The 19,409-nt window shown below is 38.9% G+C and overlaps 1 protein-coding gene across 2 annotated transcripts in view; it reads right to left on the minus strand.

The window, feature by feature from the left end:
• The window catches only part of AP2B1 (adaptor related protein complex 2 subunit beta 1), a 130,419-nt gene that overhangs the window by 23,268 nt on the left and 87,742 nt on the right, over positions 1-19,409 (minus strand). For both annotated transcript variants that reach the window (XM_055320854.1, XM_055320846.1), the window contains one exon: positions 14,700-14,829. In XM_055320854.1, the coding sequence (XP_055176829.1) occupies positions 14,700-14,829 (130 nt within the window). The remainder of the gene's footprint in view (positions 1-14,699; positions 14,830-19,409) is intronic.

Consider the following 19,409-nt stretch of genomic DNA (forward strand, 5'->3'; position numbering starts at 1 on the left):
TGAGCAATGAGATACAATGAATATCTATTGGCAAAGGCAACCTTTTTTGCTCTTCCTATTAAAATTTGTCTCCTTGTAGCTCTGTATCTATCAGGACTATGAAAAAGGCTTCTTTCTGGTCTCACAGTAAAAGGGAATTGTTCAGCTCTAATTCCTACCAGGCATTCAAATGATTTTGATTTTCTCTGAGGCTCTAAGACACTTATAGAGCACCCTTCAGCTTCCAAATTTACTCTGAAAATATTATCCAAAATAGTCTAAGGCAATTAGGATAGCAGTTTAAGTAAGTAGCTGCAGGGTGGCAGTTTGTTTTATTTAAAGTGGCACACGGACAAAGATTAGCAGCAGAAAAAGTTCTCCAAATACTAGAACAGTAACATATTCTATTTTCCTACTTCTCTCCAATCTTGGAATTAGGTTCATTAATGTGCTGAGCTCTTGCCCCTTCAAATACTGATGAACAGAGTAAAGAAGCAACAGCTTCTAATGTCTGCTCAGCCCATTTAAGAGAAAATGAATTGGTACTTGTGGTCCTCAGATGAGAACTGGGACTGAGGGGCATCTGGCTTGGCTCAGTCAGTGGAGCATGTGACTCTTGATCTCGGGGTTATAAATTTGAGCCCCACATTGGGTGTAGTGATTACTTAAAAATAAAATCTTAAAAAAAAAAATTAGGACTGGGACCAGACCCACCCAGGTAAAAGGGTATTAATTCAGAGTCAGGGGGTAGACTATAAGGCCACTGAGAACAGCAGCCAGAGACAGTTATCTAGGGATACTCTGCTTGCTAAGACAAGGAGATGGCCTTGCTAAGTTTGGTTCAAGAACCACATGCATCTGATATTTGTAAATACTTCCTTAAATGAAAACAAAAAGTTCATTCAACAACAAATATTTATTAAGTACTGTGTGCCACAGGTACTCTTACTGTTCTAGATGCTGGGAGATAATACCAGTGCAGAAAAAACCCAGAGACACAAAAACTGCTGCCCATTTAGTCTGCATTCTAGTGGGAGAGGAGGTGGAGGTGATCAGGAATAAGCACATTAAATAGTATTTAACATGGATAAATGCTCTGGGGAAAAATAATAAGGGTAAGGGAGGGTCAAGAGTACTTGGAACAGAGAGAGGAAGACTTGTTAAAAAGGTACTGTTTTAGCAAAGGCCTGAAGAAGGAAGTAAGGCATGCAGATATAGAGACTGGGAAAAGGAACATTCCAGTCATGGGACACAGCAAATCCAAAGGCTCTTCAGTGGCAGCATACCTATCTAAGAATCAGCAAGAGAGCCAGTGTGGCCACAGTGGAGTAAGGAAAGGGGTGCCAGATGCAATCAAGGAGGTATGGCTAGATCACAAAGGGCCCTAGAGACCACTGCTGGCATTTTGACTTTTCCACTTAGAAAAAAATATCAACACAAGTTCTTCCAGATTGGCAGGACTCTACCAGGGCAGGGTATAGCAAAAATTAAGCAGTCATCACCACTCTGATAGAACCAGTGGAGAGGGTCACTGGAGAGGGCAGCTGTGTGCTTCATAAGGAACCTGGGTCAAGGGAAAATAATGCTAAGATCCATGGCATCTGTTTCCGTTCCAGGTAGCTCCCACAGTTTTAAGAAGTTTTAGATGTCACGCAAATTAAATCAGAAACCTAGAGCAAATGTAAATGTGATCTCGTTCTGCCAATATAGAACCCACCTGCCATAATGTGCTGACCAATCTGGTTACTATCCAGAAGCCTCTACTGCAAACCCCAGATTCTCTCTCCCTCTAGAAGCCTACAACAGAAGGACTCTATCCAGTTTCAGTTGCCAGATATAGCCAGCAATATTTTCATAGACCTTTCACCCTGCCTGACAGTTCCTCAAACTCTACAGTCTTACCCTGAAGAGGTTCTGCGAGACCCATACAGGCTCTAAACCTAAAGGCACCACTTTCTCTCTCTTTCCCTTGAGAGGTCTGGCTGATGTGCCTTTGGCTGTGGCTGCCACCTCTCAGAATACTACTTGCTGTGACAGCATGAACTTTTTGCTATGTAGGGCTTATTGTTAAACTTAAAAATACATTTAATACATACCGTACTGAATCACAAAACAGTAAAGACAGGACTAGTGAACTAACTACCAGTTAAAGTGATTAGATGATCTACACCTCAATCTGGTATGTCATAAGACAGAAGACCCAATGGAAATTCACAGACCTCAATAATGAGAAAGAATGAACATTACTCATTTTAAAATCCTAGGCTAAAAGTGATCTAGAACCTAAAGCAGGTTCTAGGTGCTAAACATACAGCCTCAGATTAGTTAGCAGCAAATCAGAAATCAAATGGGTTCAAAGGTGTGTATGTGCTTTTTGCCCAGGTATATTATCTAACCTTAATGTGGGCAAAAGGAGGGCATATGGTTTCCAAGATGACTGGGCACATGGGCAGGCCACCATGTGCAGATGCTGGCTCAGTACTTTTACTGGGGCAACCGGTCAGACATAGAAGGGACAGAAATTATTCTCAGAAGCATGAGCTGTGGAATTGAGAAGTTTTGTGCTTTTAGCTTTTCCACTCCTTCCTGGAAAGGAACACTGCTACCAAACCAAGGACCACCATTTATTCACACTTCTCAAAAATGATTAAATATTTTCCTTGGTCTCTAAACTGTTAACTGATTCTAAGTACATTTACCAGTGTCTCTATTTCTAGCCAATTTTTCTACTTAAAACTAGAACAATGAAACTGACATCTATTTGCAGTGCATACAAAGGCTTTCCTGAAGTGGACTGAAAGGGAAAATGAATTCAGACTGAATATATTTTCATTATAGGCTCACCTAACTGATTTTTAGACCCTATGAGCCTTAATTCAGAGAGAAACTTATTCTATAAAACCACAAGCTGAAAATAAACAAAAATATAAAGCCACAAACTGTTGAACTAGGTTCTACAGATAGAATTGAAAGGAAGACATATTTTAGTTCATTACAAGTAACTTTAACAGTTTTAAGAAGAACAGGACATTTTAGGGTAGTAAATGACTAGTAGTATTCCTGTAGATGTTGAGATGTCATCACTGTGAATACAAAGTAAACTCCATCGGAAATAGGGCTTGGGGCTGAGTGGCTCAGTTGGTTAAGTGTCTTACTAGTGGTTTTGGCTCAGGTCATGTCATCAGGCTCAACCCACTGAGCCCAGCAGTGGGTTCTGCCACTCAACATGCAGTCTGCTTGATATTCTCTCTCTCCCCATCTCCTGTCCCTTCCCTTTTGCTCTCTCTCTCAAATAAATAAATCTTAAAAAAAAAAAAGAAAATAGAGCTTGAAAGTTTTATTTTAAGGTGTATGGACCTCAATATCATGAAGCCTATGCATAACTCCTACATAAAAATTGTGAATAAAGGAAATTCTTTTATGTCATTGAACATGGTACTACAGCAAAATATGACAGTATAAATATGAATGAGGGCGGGATATGGCTCTCAAGTGGGCTTTAATCCAGCTGAGAAAAATCCCAGTGAGCCCTCTTTAATTCCAACGCATGGGGCAGCCCCGGTGGCACAGCGGTTTGGCGCCGCCTGCACCCTGGGGTGATCCTGGAGACCCAGGATCGTGTCCCACATCGGGCTCCCTGCACAGAGCCTGCTTCTCCCTCTGCCTGTGTCTCTGCCTCTCTCTATGAATAAATAAATAAAACCTTTAAAAAAGAAAATAATTCCAACGTATGATATAGCATAAGGCTTTAAGGCTTTGCATAAAGATTATCAGCCATAATGAGAACACAGGGACTAGAAAGAAGTATCCACTTTTTATTCAAAGTCCTCTACTGCATAAAGATCCCATGGTTAAATCTACTTTCCAATTATTATTTTTTTAAGGACTTTTTATTTATTTAGGAGAGAGAGAGAGGCAGAGACACAGGCAGAGGGAGAAGCAGGCTCCATGCAGGGAGCCCGACATGGGACTCGATCCCGGATTTCCAGGATCACGCCCTGGACTGAAGGCGGCACTAAACCGTTGAGCCACGGGGGCTGCCCCTACTTTCCAATTATTTATTAAATCAAAATTGATTCCATTTTTCTTTCTTTTTTTTTTAAAGATTTATTTATTTATGATAGTCACACAGAGAGAGAGAGAGAGAGAGAGAGGCAGAGACATAGGCAGAGAGAGAAGCAGGCTCCATGCACCGGGAGCCTGACGTGGGATTCGATCGCGGGTCTCCAGGATCGCGCCCTGGGCCAAAGGCAGGCGCCAAACCGCTGCGCCACCCAGGGATCCCTGATTCCATGTTTCATCATCAACTCCTAACTTACCTTCATGATATAAAGATGGCTGGGATTTTAATAGATGACAGCCTATAAATTAGTATACCACTTTAGAATTACTGTGTGAAATTCATTATTTGCTCAAGGTTTGCAGGCTGGGCCTCTGTTACTTGAGTAATCTGATCTCAGAGTCCCCCTTTTTTTATGATGAACAAGGTCCCAAGGTTGGGCGTTTTTATTTTTTTTTAAGACTTTTATTTATTTATTTATTTATTTATTTATTTATTTATTTATTTATTTATTTATTTATTTATGTGAGAGAGAGAGAGAGAGAGAGAGAGAGAGAGAGAGAGGCAGAGACATAGGCAGAGGGAGAAGCAGGCTCCTTGCACCGGGAGTCCGATGTGGGACTCGATACAGGGTCTCCAGGATCGCGCCCTGGACCAAAGGCAGGCGCTAAACTGCTGCGCCACCCAGGGATCCCAAGGTTGGGTGTTTTTAGAATTGAATTCTGGATTTTAGGAACAACCATGTCCTGCCATTGATGCCAGATTTCTTTTTTTTTTTTTTAATTTTTTTTATTTATTTATGATAGTCACAGAGAGAGAAAGAGGAAGAGACATAGGCAGAGGGAGAAGCAGGCTCCATGCACCGGGAGCCCGATATGGGATTCGATCCCGGGTCTCCAGGATCGCGCCCTGGGCCAAAGGCAGGCGCCAAACCGCTGCGCCACCCAGGGATCCCTGATGCCAGATTTCTGATTCACTAGACCATCTCTGCTTATCAGAATCAAACTTGTCTACTGCTTATGAGTGGTTATTCAAACAGGGCAGTTGCTATTAATATATATATCCTAAAAGAGAGTCCCAGAAGCCAGTAGTTGAGTGACGGTTAAAGAAAGACAAAAGATATTGCCTAGTAGAATCTTGATTACCTTAATAAAAAGGATAAGGAGTATTCTCAACAGGAATAATTGAGTAAAAAAGCAATATCTAGTATGTAAGATAACTATAATTTCTCAGATGAAACATGAAAAATATATCAAATTGGAATCAGCAATCACAGAAAATAAGATTCTCTTTTCTTTAGTAGTAAAATGTTTTGATCCTTCATAACCAAGCCTCCATGACCTACATATTGCTAACGGAATATTTCAGGTTCTAGCCTGTCTACAGGGGTTATTTTCAGTACTGGGTCTATCTGTCCAACTTGGGAACCTCTTATAGTTCCCATAAAATCCACCACTTCAAGGACTCCACATCTATTCAAGCAGCAAGCAGTCCCATAAAAGCCATCAGAGTGCACAGTCCTCAACTATGGATCCTGGAAGACCAAAGGAGGGTTTTAATACTGATTTTGTTTGGCTTGCACAACAGTCTAGAAAAGTCAGCAAATGCCAAGCTGGTTAGCTTCATCTGATAGAAGCTGCTGAAAGGTCTTCCATTTGGAAGCATTTATCAGGTTTTCTGGTACAATAGCTACAGCTGTGAGCTTTCTGAGTGTGAACTGACATATGTAAGCCATGAAATATCAGGGACAGGCACCATCTGCAACTGATTGTCTCACAGCCTGGGACTCAAATGTAGGAGTAGCAAGGGACAGAATTTTCTCAGGGCCACACGCTGGTAAAAAAAAAAAAAAAAAAAAAAAAAAAAAAAAAAAAAAAAAAAAAAAAAAAAAAAAAAACCCACAAAAAAAGCAAACAAACCCTTTTGGTTGACAAAGATCTTAAAGTTATGAATAAATAGGATTATAAGATTGTGTTCTTTGCAGCTGGGATTTTCAGCACTTTCTGCCCTAATTATTCAAAGGTTAAAATGAACAGAAGTTGGGGCACCTGGGTGGCTCAATTGGTTAAGTGTCTGCCTTCTGCTCAGGTCATGATCTCAGGGTCTTGGGATCAAGCCCTGCATTGGGCTCCCCAGTCAGCAGAGTCTCCTTCTCCCTCTGCCCCTGCCCTTGCCCCACAGCTCATGCTCACAATCTCTTTCTCAAATAAATAAAAAAAATCTTAAAAAAAAAAAAAGATGAATAGAAGTTGTTTTACAAGAGACATTCAAAGACAAAAAACCAAAAGGTATTTTCATTAACTAACATTCATCCTCTTATCAAACAATCCTTATGTGGGGTTTAAAGGCGATAGATTGATAAACCATTGGGAAAACCCCAATTCTTTATCCATAGTTTACCTGTTAAGGCTCCTAATTATAAACTGGTATAGAAGGAAGGAAGGATTTTTATAAAGGTGCTATTAGACTTTCGGGTAAAGACAGTAGACCAAAAATCATAACTAAATTTTCTTCTTCCTGGAAGAAATTCTGCCATAATTACAGAAAAAAAAATTAAAGGTATAAATTACACACAGGATTGGCAGCACCTCTGGAACTGTATGAAGGGGAAAGAATGAAGATTAAGATGCTGTTGGAGTCCTATATCCCTACCCACCACTCTAAGCTACCTTAGCCCCTCAGCCCCTGCAAAAAAAGGTAAAAACTCATTCTTTTAGAGGATAAAATACATGGTACTTTGAAGGGAATGCCAGACATGGCCGAGGGATGGTGGATTCAGTGAATTTATGCATAATCAATGCTGAGACTCTCCCGTCATCTTGCCTAACTTAGCTGCCAGAAAGCTGGCAGAAAGCCTTTATATTCTAGACAAGAGAGTCAAAGATAATTTTTGAAAAAATTAAGCCAGCCCAAGCAGACAGATGTAAAAGTACTGACAGAGGATTCCAGCTGCCCACAGTGAAGAGTAAACTGGAGCTCTGGTCCTGGGTCTCATGGTTTAGAAAGACATACTCTGTGATTCTCCTCTGGCCTCCCTGCAACCCATGGACAGAAGAATCCTCAGAACCCAAGAGATATGCCCAAATAAAACACACAGAATCTCCTAGCAGACACACCTAACACTGTTTTCAGGGCCTAGTTGAGATACTTCTACTAATCTTTTTTCCTGAGGGTCAGTAAGCATAGCTTTAGGTCCAAGGGATGGCCAAAGGGTAGAGTTAGGATGCAGAGTAGAAGGTGAAACAAGTTTCTCCAGTTGTACTCCTGAGTGAACAAAGGGGGAATTTTAGCAAAGAACCAAACAGAAATCCTAGAAATGAAAAGTACAATTTGTGAAATGGAAATTATAGTGGATGAATTTAACAGAAGGCTGTAGCATACAGAAGAGTTGATACACTTGAAGACAGATCAATAGGAATTATCCAATCCGAAGAACAGAGAGAAAGAAGATGGAAAGAACAGCTTTAGTAATCTGAAGGACAATATCAAGTGGTTTAACATTTTTGTATAACTGGAGTTCCAGAAGAAGAGAGATAATTGGGCAGGGAAAATTTGAAGAAATAATGGCAAAATTTTCCCAAATTTAGGAGAAACTATTAACTTATAGATCCAACGTTAGTGACCCCCCAGCCAAACATAAGGAAAACACCTAGGTCCCTAATGGCTAAATCGCTGAAAACCAAAGATTAAAAAAAAAAAAGAGAGAGAGAGAGAGAGAGAACCCATAGATGAGTACCGTTCAAGAAAACTTTCTGCAAAGGTGGAAAAATTCTACTTCCACAATGCCCAATCTAGAAACTACTAGCCACGTGAGCATTTGAAATGTGGCCGATGCAACCAGGAAAATGAGATCCTTATTTAATTTTAATTAATTTCAATTTATATAGCCACATATGGCTAGTACCCATCATAATGAACAGTATACCCAAAGAGAATTATGACATACTAAGCCATCATAATATATGCACCTTACTGATTCAAACAAATAGCAACAATAAAAACAAAACAGTTTAAGGTACTGAAATAACTGGAAACCTAGACACCGGGTGTTTCATGTTAAGGAATTTTTACTAATTTTTTAATGTGTACAGCAGTTATTGTGGTTGTACTTTTAAAAAGAAACCTGCTTTAAATATATATATATCGAAATATTCACAGACAAAACGGTATGTCTGAGATTTGCCTCAAAATAATATGGAATAGGGCTGTGGAGAGGGGTATAGATGAAATAATATTAACTATGGATAATCACTGATGCTCAATGATGGATATGGTTTACAGAGACTCATTACACTATTGTGTTTACTTCTGTAATGTTAAGAATTTTCCATAAAAAATTTTTAGAAAGTTAAGCAAAAGGAGAAAGAGATGGGAAATAAGAGGGAAAAACAGGAATTGGCCCAGAAGGGTTAACGTCCAATGACAAGACTTCTCTTAAGAGAAACAGAAAATAAAGGGAAAGCTACAAAAAAAAAAAAAAAAAAAAAATCCCAGGACTGAGGGCTACAAGTTTCCACTTTGAAAGAGCCCAATGAAAAACAAACAAACAAACAAAATGAAAGAGCCCAATGAGTACCTAGTATAATAGGTGAAAAGGGAGTCATACCTCTTGAGGCACATCACTGTGAAATTTCAGAACATAAGAGATAAAGAAAGGATCTTACAAGCTTTCAATGAGAAAACACCATGCAGGAAAAAAAAAAAAATCAAGAATCATAATGGCATCAGATTAGGAAGAAGATGATTTCTAACCTAGAATGTTATACAGAAACTGTCAAAAAGCATGAAGACATTTTAGAACACATGAAACTTGAAAAACTTTATTGTCTATATACTCACTCTCAGAAAGTTACTGATGAATGTTTTTCATCAAAATGAGAAAGTAAACAAAGAAAAGAATAGGAGACCCAACATAGAAGAGAGCCAATGAACTGAAGAGTGATGATGAAGGGAGATCCCAGGATGACAGCCATATTTCACTCACAAAAGAATCAATCCTGAATAGAGCAGGTCAAAAGACTACAGCAGGGGGATCCCTGGGTGGCTCGGCAGTTTAGCGCCTGCCTTCAGCCCGGAGTCCCGGAATCAAGTCCCACGATGGGCTCCCAGCATGGAGCATGCTTTTCCCTCTGCCTGTGTCTCTGCTTCTCTCTGTCTCTCATGAATAAATAAATAAAATCTTAAAAAAAAAAAAAAAAGACTCCAGGGGAGACTTCAAGAAAGTGATGGGACTGTTTTGAAGAGTCTGATCTCATGGGAAGTTGGGACTGAATTATAGTTAAAAACACAAAAAATTAAGCAAACAAGAAGAGACAGGTATTAATAGTTAAGTATCCAACTACATACAAAAAGTTTTATGGAGAAAAAAATAATTACACTTTATAGCTCAGCTTTGAAGTATAGTCCTAATAACTTAAAACCAGGGGTGCCTGAGTGGTTCAGTCAGTGTTTAACAGACTGAACCCCAACCAGTGTCATGGGATTGAGCTCCGTGTCAGGCTCCCTGCTCGGGGGAATTTGTCCCTCTCCCTCTGCTCCTCCCCCAACCCTGAATCAATAAATAAAATCTTTAAAAAAATAATGTAAACACTGAACTCTGATTAAAAGCAAATTCTTAGCTAGCTCTGTTGGGGAAATGGGATGACAGGACATAGGCATGAAGAGGACATCAGTGAGTGTGGAAAGATGTCAAGGACACCTAAATGGAAAAAATCCAGAAGTCACAATACAAGCATATTATTCAGAGACAGAGAAGTAAATACAAAAAGTTTCAACTGCAAGAGGCAAGAGAGATTGACTAGGGGAAAGAGAAACCGGGGCCAAGTTGGGGAGAGAAGGCTGGGGACTGGGCTCTTGTTAACGAACTACAGAACTAGTTGACTCTTGGGTGTGTGGGTGACTCAGTGGTTGAGCATCTGCCACTGGCTCAGGTCATGATCCCAGGGTCCTGGGATCGAGTCCTGCGTCAGGCTCCCTGTGGGGAGCCTGCTTCTCCCTCTGCCCATGTCTCTGCCTCTGTGTCTCTCATGAATAAATAAATAAAAATCTAAAAAAAAAAAAAAAAGGAAAAAAAGAAACCAGTTGACTCTTCATATTGTTTTTAAACAATGGACAAAATTAAAACCAATGATCTCAGTGAGAAAGGAAGCCAAGCAGCTGTAAGAACTCTACAGCATTTGTACAAAGCCCAGGATTCGCATATGTTATGTTGTAAGTCTATTGTTTTTTTGCAGACACTTGAAGAAGCAGACACTTGCCAGGGGTCAAGTTTGAAGAAGAAACACTGGGAAAATGTTTCTAAGCAACTAACACAGATGAAAGTCAAGGATATCAGAGTCAGAGAAGACTCATTTAGAAATAATTCATTTAGACATTTGTTAATGTTTTTGTTTTATTTAAATAGATGGAATCAATTTTCTTTTTAAAAGAATATAACTGTATGCTATAAATAAACTCAAGAGAAGATACCACCAGAGGCAAGCTAAACTTTGTGTACTATTTATAAGTTGAATTCACAAAGGCTTTAACACAACCAACATCAGTACAGTAGAGACATTTTCTAGGCTCACATCTCTACTAGGTACCCAATTCTTGTCTCTAAGGTAGAATCTATTTTACATTTTAAGAGAGAACAGTGTTTTTAACTTTTCAATAGTGTTCCCGACGGACTGTAAGCCAGTAAGTAGTTTGATAAGCACTGTAATGAAATATTTTTGTGCTGGTGCTATAATGACAGTTCTGGCAGTTAGTTGGGTTTATCTGTCCTATATATTGATACAAAATTAGCCAAAACAGTTAAACCCACACTGCCTTCAAAATTTCATTTCCTCAAACCCCATCTTTTCTTTCCTGATTTTATGGTCTAAAGGAGGAAAGCACTAATTTTCCCACATGAGTTCTTGAAATTAAACACTATGCAAATATAATGTTTAAATGCCAATCAATCTTTACCTGGCTTTACCTGGATCTTTATGACCTAAGCTTGTTGGGAGTTAATATTTGATTCTTTTTGTTTATACTGGGACAAGTACAGGATGGAAGCCGAAATCTAAAGTAACCCACCCACCTTAAGCTAGCCATTCCTTTCAACTAGCACCAGGAGACATTAAATAGAGCTGCTCAAAGGAGAAAAAAAAAAGTGTTTAAGTTTTTGCTTATTTTCTCCACTGGGAAATGTCATTAATGAGAAAACAATCATAATTATCACATCCCTGAAAGAAGATGGGAAATTTTTAAAAGCTTGCTTCTTATACTTCAGGTTTGCAAAAACAAAAACTTATTAGTCTTAATCAATACTTTTGAGGGAAGGCTTTGGACTAAGATGCAACTGCTCTTATGAGAGTTCCTTATTTGGGATGCTCATTTCACTGCATAAGAAATGGAAATACAAATAGGAAGGCAAACTGACATTCATTTATTTATTGTTTCCTTTTTGTTTTAAGAACAGAAAATTTTGCCCTGGTTTCTGTGACCCAAATTCCTTTCCTAGTTCTAAAGTAAAGCATTCTTGCATTCATGCTGACTGTCCTCAAATACTGTGCTGGAGGCTCTATGGGCCAACAGGAGGTTAGATTTCAATGAAAAAGGAGCAGGTGTAGATTTGGGTTAGTTCCTTACTTCAGGATTCTGTGCTGGAAAAGCCCCTTAACACACTGCTCTCATCATAGTAACAGCCAATTCCATCTGTACAGTAATCCTTGTTTTATTCTTCTAGCCTGAGCCAAGTTCCATCATGACTCACTCATCTTTGCTCCAAATCATTATACCCTTTACCGAGAAAGAGGCATCCACTAATTGTGGCAATAAGGTAGTGAACTGGTGAACAGGTGTGCTGGTATTTAAACTACCAAAGAATATTAGTCGTAACTCCAAGTAATTGTACTGTCGATGTCTCACCATCAATAGGACTAGGATCTCACACTGGTATTTCCAGAGATTAAGCAATGGTATCCATCCCACCTGTCTTGACTGGGAAGTGGAAGATTATTTTTCTTTAACCATTTTAAACATATTTTGTATTTTTAGCCTCATTTAAACTATTCATTTTAAGTTCTTCGTGGAAGGGGAAATACTCATGCAGTCTGCTCTTCTGTTTTTCATAGTACAAATTTCCCTCTTTTTATGGTTCAATTTGTGAGGCTTTTTTATTTTTATTTTATTTTTATTTTTTAAAGATTTTTATTTATTTATTCATGAGAGACAGACAGACAGAGAGAGGCACAGAGGGAGAAGCAGACTCCACACAGGGAGCCCGACATGGGACTCGATCCTGGGTCACCAGGATCAGGCCCTGGGCTGAAGGTGGCGCTAAACCGCTGAGCCAGGCTGCCCTTTTTTTTTTTTTTTTTTAAAAGATTTTATTTGGGGATCCCTGGGTGGCTCAGCGGTTTGGTGCCTGCCTTCGTCCCAGGGCGTGATCCTGGAGTCCCGGGATCAAGTCCTGCGTCGGGCCCCGGCATGGAGCCTGCTTCTCCCTCTGTGTCTCTGCCTCTCTCTCTCTATGTCTATCACGAACAAATAAATAAAATCTTTAAAAAAAATAAAGATTTTATTTATTTGAGAGAGAGAGAGAGAGAGAGAGAGAGAGAGAGAGAAGAACTGGGGGGACGGAGTGCAGAGGGAGAGGAAGAAGCAGACTCCTGCTGAGCAAGAAGCCTGATACAGGACTTAATCCCAGGACTCTGAGATCATGACCTGAGCCGAAGGCAGATGTTTAACTGACTGAACCACCCAGGCACTCCTGTGAACTCACTTCCAAAAGAGATTTTCTTTTCAGCTGGGAGTCTGGACAGTCCCTGAAATGGACTGCTGTGCATTTGCTTCTGCCAGGTTCCCTGGGTTTTACCAGTCTGGGACCAATTTTACATTAACTTATTGATTTGGAGAACACTGTACCTACATATCTTGTATACATTTGGACTATATGCCCATATATTATGTCATATGTGGCAAAACACTGGGCCTCGGATTTGTCATAAGAGGGTATCCAGAACACTGGTCAGAGAGAAACTTCTCCATCCCCTGTCGTAATGGAAACACTTTTTCCAGTTACCCTTCCAGGGTACCAACTCTGTGCAGAGATCAGTTACAGTTTCCAATCTCAGGTGGACCCAGGGCTGTCTCTCTTGACCTTATGAGCACTTCATTTTTTTTTTTTTGAGCACTTCAAAACCCCCTATATATCTACAGCTTATATCTGTATTCATAATCCTTCAACACTGCTACACTCAAGCTTACTAGTCTGCCTTCATGTTACTTGAACCCCAGAAGGCTTATATTTCAAAGAGAAATTCAAAACAGATGAAAACTGAATGAAATTCTCAGCTAGTACTTAAGCATTCTAAAAAATACCAGTATTTTCAAGATCGAGGCTCTAGTAGATCTGATAAAGTTCTGAGCTCCTGTAAGACGCTGCTACTTATCATGGTTATGTGCTAATAGGGGGCCTTTAAATCCAGATAACTGTATTTGTGGTTGCATGTTCAAAGACAACCACTATGTAAATCTATTCTTTTATAAATAAAAATTCACTATAAAAATCTTTAGAAAAAAGGTTTGTAAATAAGATCTTTAAAAGTTTAAAATGTTTGTTGAGTAAAAGAATGAGTACCTTCCCATGTCAAGGTATGACTTTATTTTTTAAAGTAAAAAAAATAAAGGTCGTGCCTGAACTCACGACCCTGAGATCAAGACTGAGCTGAGACCAAGATTTGAACTCTTAACTGACTGAGCCATCCAGGTGCCCTGGTATGCTTTTATAATCTGCTTTTATTTTTATTTATTTTTATATACGTATACTTTAAATTTTTTTATGTATTTGAGAGAGAGAATGAGCACGAGCAGGGGGAGGAGTAGAGGGAGAGGAAGAAACAAACTTCCTGTGAGCAGGAAGCCCAATGTGCGTCTTGATCCTGATCCCAGGATTCTGGGATCATGATCTGAGCTGAAGGCAGACACTTAACTGAGCCACCCAGACACCCCAATCTGTTTTTATTTTTTATTTTTATTTTTTTTAAATTTTTATTTATTTTATGATAGTCACACACACAGAGAGAGAGAGAGAGAGAGAGAGAGAGAGAGAGAGAGAGGCAGAGACATAGGCAGAGGGAGAAGCAGGCTCCATGTACTGGGAGCCCGACGTGGGATTCGATCCAGGGTCTCCAGAATCGCGCCCTGGGCCAAAGGCAGGCGCCAAACCGCTGCGCCACCCAGGGATCCCTGTTTTTATTTTTAAATTAAACTCTACATCCAATGTGAGGTGTGAGGCTTGAAATCATGACCCCAAGATCAAGAGTAGCATGCTCTACCAACTGAGCCAGCCAAGCACCATTATGACTTTTTAAAAAATAAAAAATAAAGGGCACCAGGGTGGCTAAGTTGGTTAAACATCCAACTCTTGATTTTAGCTCAGGACATGATCTCAGGGTCATGAGACTGAGCCCTGTTTTGGGCTCGGAGCCTACTTAAGATTCTCTCTACCTCTCCGTCTGTCCCTCCCCTCTGCTCTTTAAACAAACAAACAAACAAGGAAGCAAACTTTTCCATAGTTACTTTAAACCTGAATGTTCCATGACCAAATCTGAGGAAAAGAGAGGGGTTATTTATATATAAATGAAAAATTTGGAACGATATCAAGTTGCACTTGAAGTAAAACCCTAACCTGCAGGTTATTCAGAGGTTCCATCTTCATGACCGGGCCCAGGGTGTTGAGAGGCAGGGAGACATCAATACTCTGGTTTGGCATCAGTGGTGTATGGATGGCCAGAGGAGTGCTGGGGATGACACCAAAGCTAGGAAAAAAGGATTAAAAAATTCCAGAGGTTAATCAGGAGGCATGATTTAGTCACATCTTTGGATTTCAATGGCTTTTTACTCCATTTGGAGGAAATATAATTTTTAATAAAATTAAATGGGAAGAATAGCAGGAACCAAGATGCTTAATCCTAATTTGCTAAAACACTGATTACAATATAACCCATTTCCCATTAAATGGATCTGAGGAAGGAGAAAACACTCATTAAGTACAGAAGTACTTTGTTAGTTTCTAATGTTTCACACTACTGGAGGGTCAGATTTAATAAGTTTCTCTCTTTTCTTAAAAAACATTTTTCCCGGATCCCTGGGTGGCTCAGCGGTTTAGCGCCTGCCTTCAGCCCAGGGCACGATCCTGAAGTCCTAGGATCGAGTCTCACATTGGGCTCCCTGCATGGAGCCTGCTTCTCCCTCTGCCTGTGTCTCTGCCTCTCTCTCTCCTGCCCCCCCCCTCATGAATAAATAAAATCTTAAAAAAAATTTTTTTCCTTAGATAATCCTTGGGAGAAAGATGACTTAAGAATATACACTCTGTAAAGTACAATAAATTGACATTATTTCACTAGCTTGATACCCTGTTTTAGCAATCCAGATTATTTACTGGCAATTCTTTTTTTTTTTTTAAGATTTATTTATTAATTTATCATAGACAGAGAGAGAGAGAGCGAGGCAGAGACACAGGAGGAGGGAGAAGCAGGCTCCATACTGGGAGCCTGACGTGGGACTCGATCCCGGGACTCCAGGATAGCGCCCTGGGCCAAAGGCAGGCGCTAAACCCACTGAGCCACCCAGGGATCCCCCTATTTACTGGCAATTCTAATTTTCTTTTTTATTTACCTATGTAAGACAAAAATCACTGAAACAGAGCCAGTGAAAGTAAAGCAACACTGATTGACTTAGACATTCCAAATGACTAGGACATTCTGGTCACTTTCTAAGCCTAAGGCAGGAGTGTGTACCCACCAGTTTGACTCCACAGAGCAGCCTGTCTAGTAGCAATACAGAAATAGTAAAGAGATAGGAAAAACCTGAGTCTGGAGTTACATAAATAACAAATATGTATGACAAGCAGACGTGTTTTGTTTTTGCTTTGAGAGAGCGGGAGTACGCACCCAAGCAGGGAGTGGGGGAGGGACAGAGGGAGAGAGAGAATTCTGTTTAAGATTCTCACCCACCACAAGATTCTCACCCACCACGGGAGCCCAGTACAGGGCTCAATCTCACTACCCTGAGATCATGACCTAAGCTGAAATCAAGAGTTGGACAATTAACGGACTGGGCTACCTAGGTGCCCCAAGAACAGACATGTCTATGTTCAAGAAATTTAAGAATAAAATTTCAGATAGAATGAGCAGGTATAACAAATACACAAGTGAACAACATAAATTTATATTGAATTTGTTTTCTAATTAGCCTCAGGAAGGAAGATGAGACTATAATATTTATAAAATAACTATAGAGTTTATGTAGGGACTATCTTTAAAAAAATCACAGGAAGGGAGAAGAAACATTTTATTTTTCCTAAACTATGCTTCAGAGTATCAAAATATAATAAAGTGATCCTGAGAATATACATCACTCATTTTGGTATAACATTTATAGATCAAAAAAACCATGCTGCTTTTGTGATCTTGCTCTCATGGTCAGTGAACTCCGTCTGAAGGCAATATTGGGATAGAAATATGGCAGTAGCTTTGTTTTACAAACAAAACATACTTGAAAATAAATTGCCATAGAAACAATGGAAATTATGGGGGCACCTCGGTGGTTCAGCTGGTTAAGCGTCTGCCTTTTGTTCAGGTCATGATCTCAGGGTCCTAGGATTGAGCCATGGACTCAGCCATGGCTGAGCTTGCTCAGCTAGGAACCCGCTTCTCCCTCTCCACCTCCACTTCCCCACCCTTCATTTGTGCTCTCTCTCTTCAATAAAGAAATAAAATATTTTTAAAAAATGGAAATTATGAAACATTTATACAGAAGGGGAAAATACACTTAATAAAATGACTAGTCACCAAAGGAGAACACGTAACAGTGAAGGAAGAACTGGGGGAAGAGATGACCAGACAAGAGAAGTAAAGGAGAGCCAGTAAAACCCAGCTAAGAAATAATAATAAAAAAATAATAAATCATGCCAGAAATGAATTAAACTACATCCAGAACACAGATGCAAAAAAAATACTCAAAAAATTTTAGCAAATCAGCTTCAACAATATATAAAAGTAGACAATATATCCTGACCAGACGGGATTTATCCCAAGAATACAAGACTGGAGTAGCAGTCAAAAAATCAATCACTGTGAGCCACCATATAAATAGACTAAAAAAGAACCACATGATCATTTCAATAAATGAAGCATCTGACATTAATTTTTATCCACTTGTAATAAATTAATAATTCATAATCAACTTAATTCCCACTCATAGTAAAACTCAACAAACTAGGAAGAGAAGGAACTCCCTCAACCTCCATGAAAAATCTACAGTTAACACTGCATTTAATGGTGAAAGATGAATGCTTTCCCCTAGAGAACTAGAACATGACAAAGAAGTCCCTTCTTAGCACATGAACATTCACTGCAGATCCCAGTATAGTCAGGCAAGGAAAGAAAAGGCATAAGACTAAAAAGAAAAGATAAAACAGTCTCTATTCACAGACAAAACAATTTATCTATATAGAAAACTATAAGGAATCTATAAGAAAGCTACTGGAACTAGTAGGGGAATATAACAAAGTTGTACAATATAAGTTCAACATACAAAAATCAATTCTACTTCTATGTATCAGTAAAAAACAAATATTAAAATGAGAAGAAAGTTATTTACTATACCATCAAAACCATGAAACACTTAAATCTGACGGACATGTAAGCACACAAGAAATTATAAAACAGTGCAAAGAGAAGTTAAAGATGACCTAAATAAAGCAAGTTGATGGATTAAAACTCAATATTGTTTGATGTCAATTCTCTCCCAAATTCTCTACATATTTACTGCATTCTCAATCAAAATTCCATCAGGTAAAGGACCTAGAACAGCCAAAACAATTTTGAAAAAAGAACTAAGATGGAGAGTTTGTACTATCTGATTTCAAGGCTATATATATTTTAAAAAGTTTACTTTGACTCTTATTTTACACCATATTTAAAAATTATCTCAAAATGGATTATAAAAGTTAATGTAGGAGCTAAATCTCTACCACTTCTATTAAAACAACAACAACAACAACAACAAAAAACCCCTTTGTATCCATAGGCCAGGCAAAGATTTCTTAGAACACAAAGAGCATAAGCAAATACAAAACTTTTTGAAGACACTCTTAAGAAAATAAAACCAGAGAAAATATTTGTAAGACATATATCTGACAAAGGACTTGTATCCATAATATATAAAGAACTTTTACTACTTGATAATAAAATTAAAAAAAAAGAAAGATCAGGGCAGCCCTGGTGGCTCAGAGGTTTAGCGCCACCTTCAGCCCAGAGTGTGATCCTGGAGACCCAGGATCGAGTCCCATATCAGGCTCCCTGCATTGAGCCTGGTTCTCTCTCTGCCTGTGTCTTTGCCTCTCTCTGTCTTTCTCTCTCTCTCTGTGTCTCTCATGAATAAATAAAATCTTAAAAAATAATAAAATAAAATAAAAAAAATAAAGATCTGAGCAGATACTTCACTAAAGATATAATGGTCAATACACTGATGAAAAAATTGCTCAATATCATTAGTTGTTAGGGAAATGAAAAATAAATTAAAATGCATATTCATAAGAACAGCTAAAATTGGTAAGGCTATACAATATCTAAAACTCTCACATTTACCATATGCCCCAGCAATACTACTCTAGGTAATTCCCCAGGAAAACTGAAAACATATACTCACACAAAGACTTGATTATGAATATTCCTAGCAGCTTTAATCATAGAAGACAAAACAGGAAACAACCCTAAATTCTACCAACTGGTAAAAGGTAAACAAATCGTGGTATACTCATCAACGGATACTACTCATCAATAAAATGGAACAGATTACTGATTTATCTCCAAGCATTACGCTAAGCAAAAGAAACCAGATGCAAAAGCCTTCATACTATGTGATTTCACTTACAAAAGAGTAAAGAAAAAGCACAATTACAGTGATAGGGAGAGAGTTACACAGAAGAAAAGAGACCACATGGCAAGTACCGTGTATACTGAGAATAAAATCACTGCCTTCCCTGTAGCACTCTTGCCAGAGGATGAAGTGTAAATCTGATCATGCTTATAGATCTGCCTCCAATTTATAGATGTAATCGGCAAAATCTAGATTGTGGGAAACTCCACAGATAAAAGATGTAATTTCTCCTGTAAATAAATTTCAAGAAAAAAAAAAAAAAAACAGAGAGGAGAAATCTATAGAAGAGACTTAAGATACTTATCAACCAACTGGTATAAATGGGGACCTTATTGGGGCCCTGTTCAGACAAAACAAACTGTACAAAAACATCACACAACTGTGAAAACCCATAGATTGGATGTTTAAGGATATTAGAGAATTTCTGGTATGATAACAGTGTTATGGTTATGAG

Source organism: Nyctereutes procyonoides, unplaced genomic scaffold, assembly GCF_905146905.1.
Source record: "Nyctereutes procyonoides isolate TBG_1078 unplaced genomic scaffold, NYPRO_anot_genome, whole genome shotgun sequence".
Taxonomy (NCBI): Eukaryota; Metazoa; Chordata; class Mammalia; order Carnivora; family Canidae; genus Nyctereutes; species Nyctereutes procyonoides.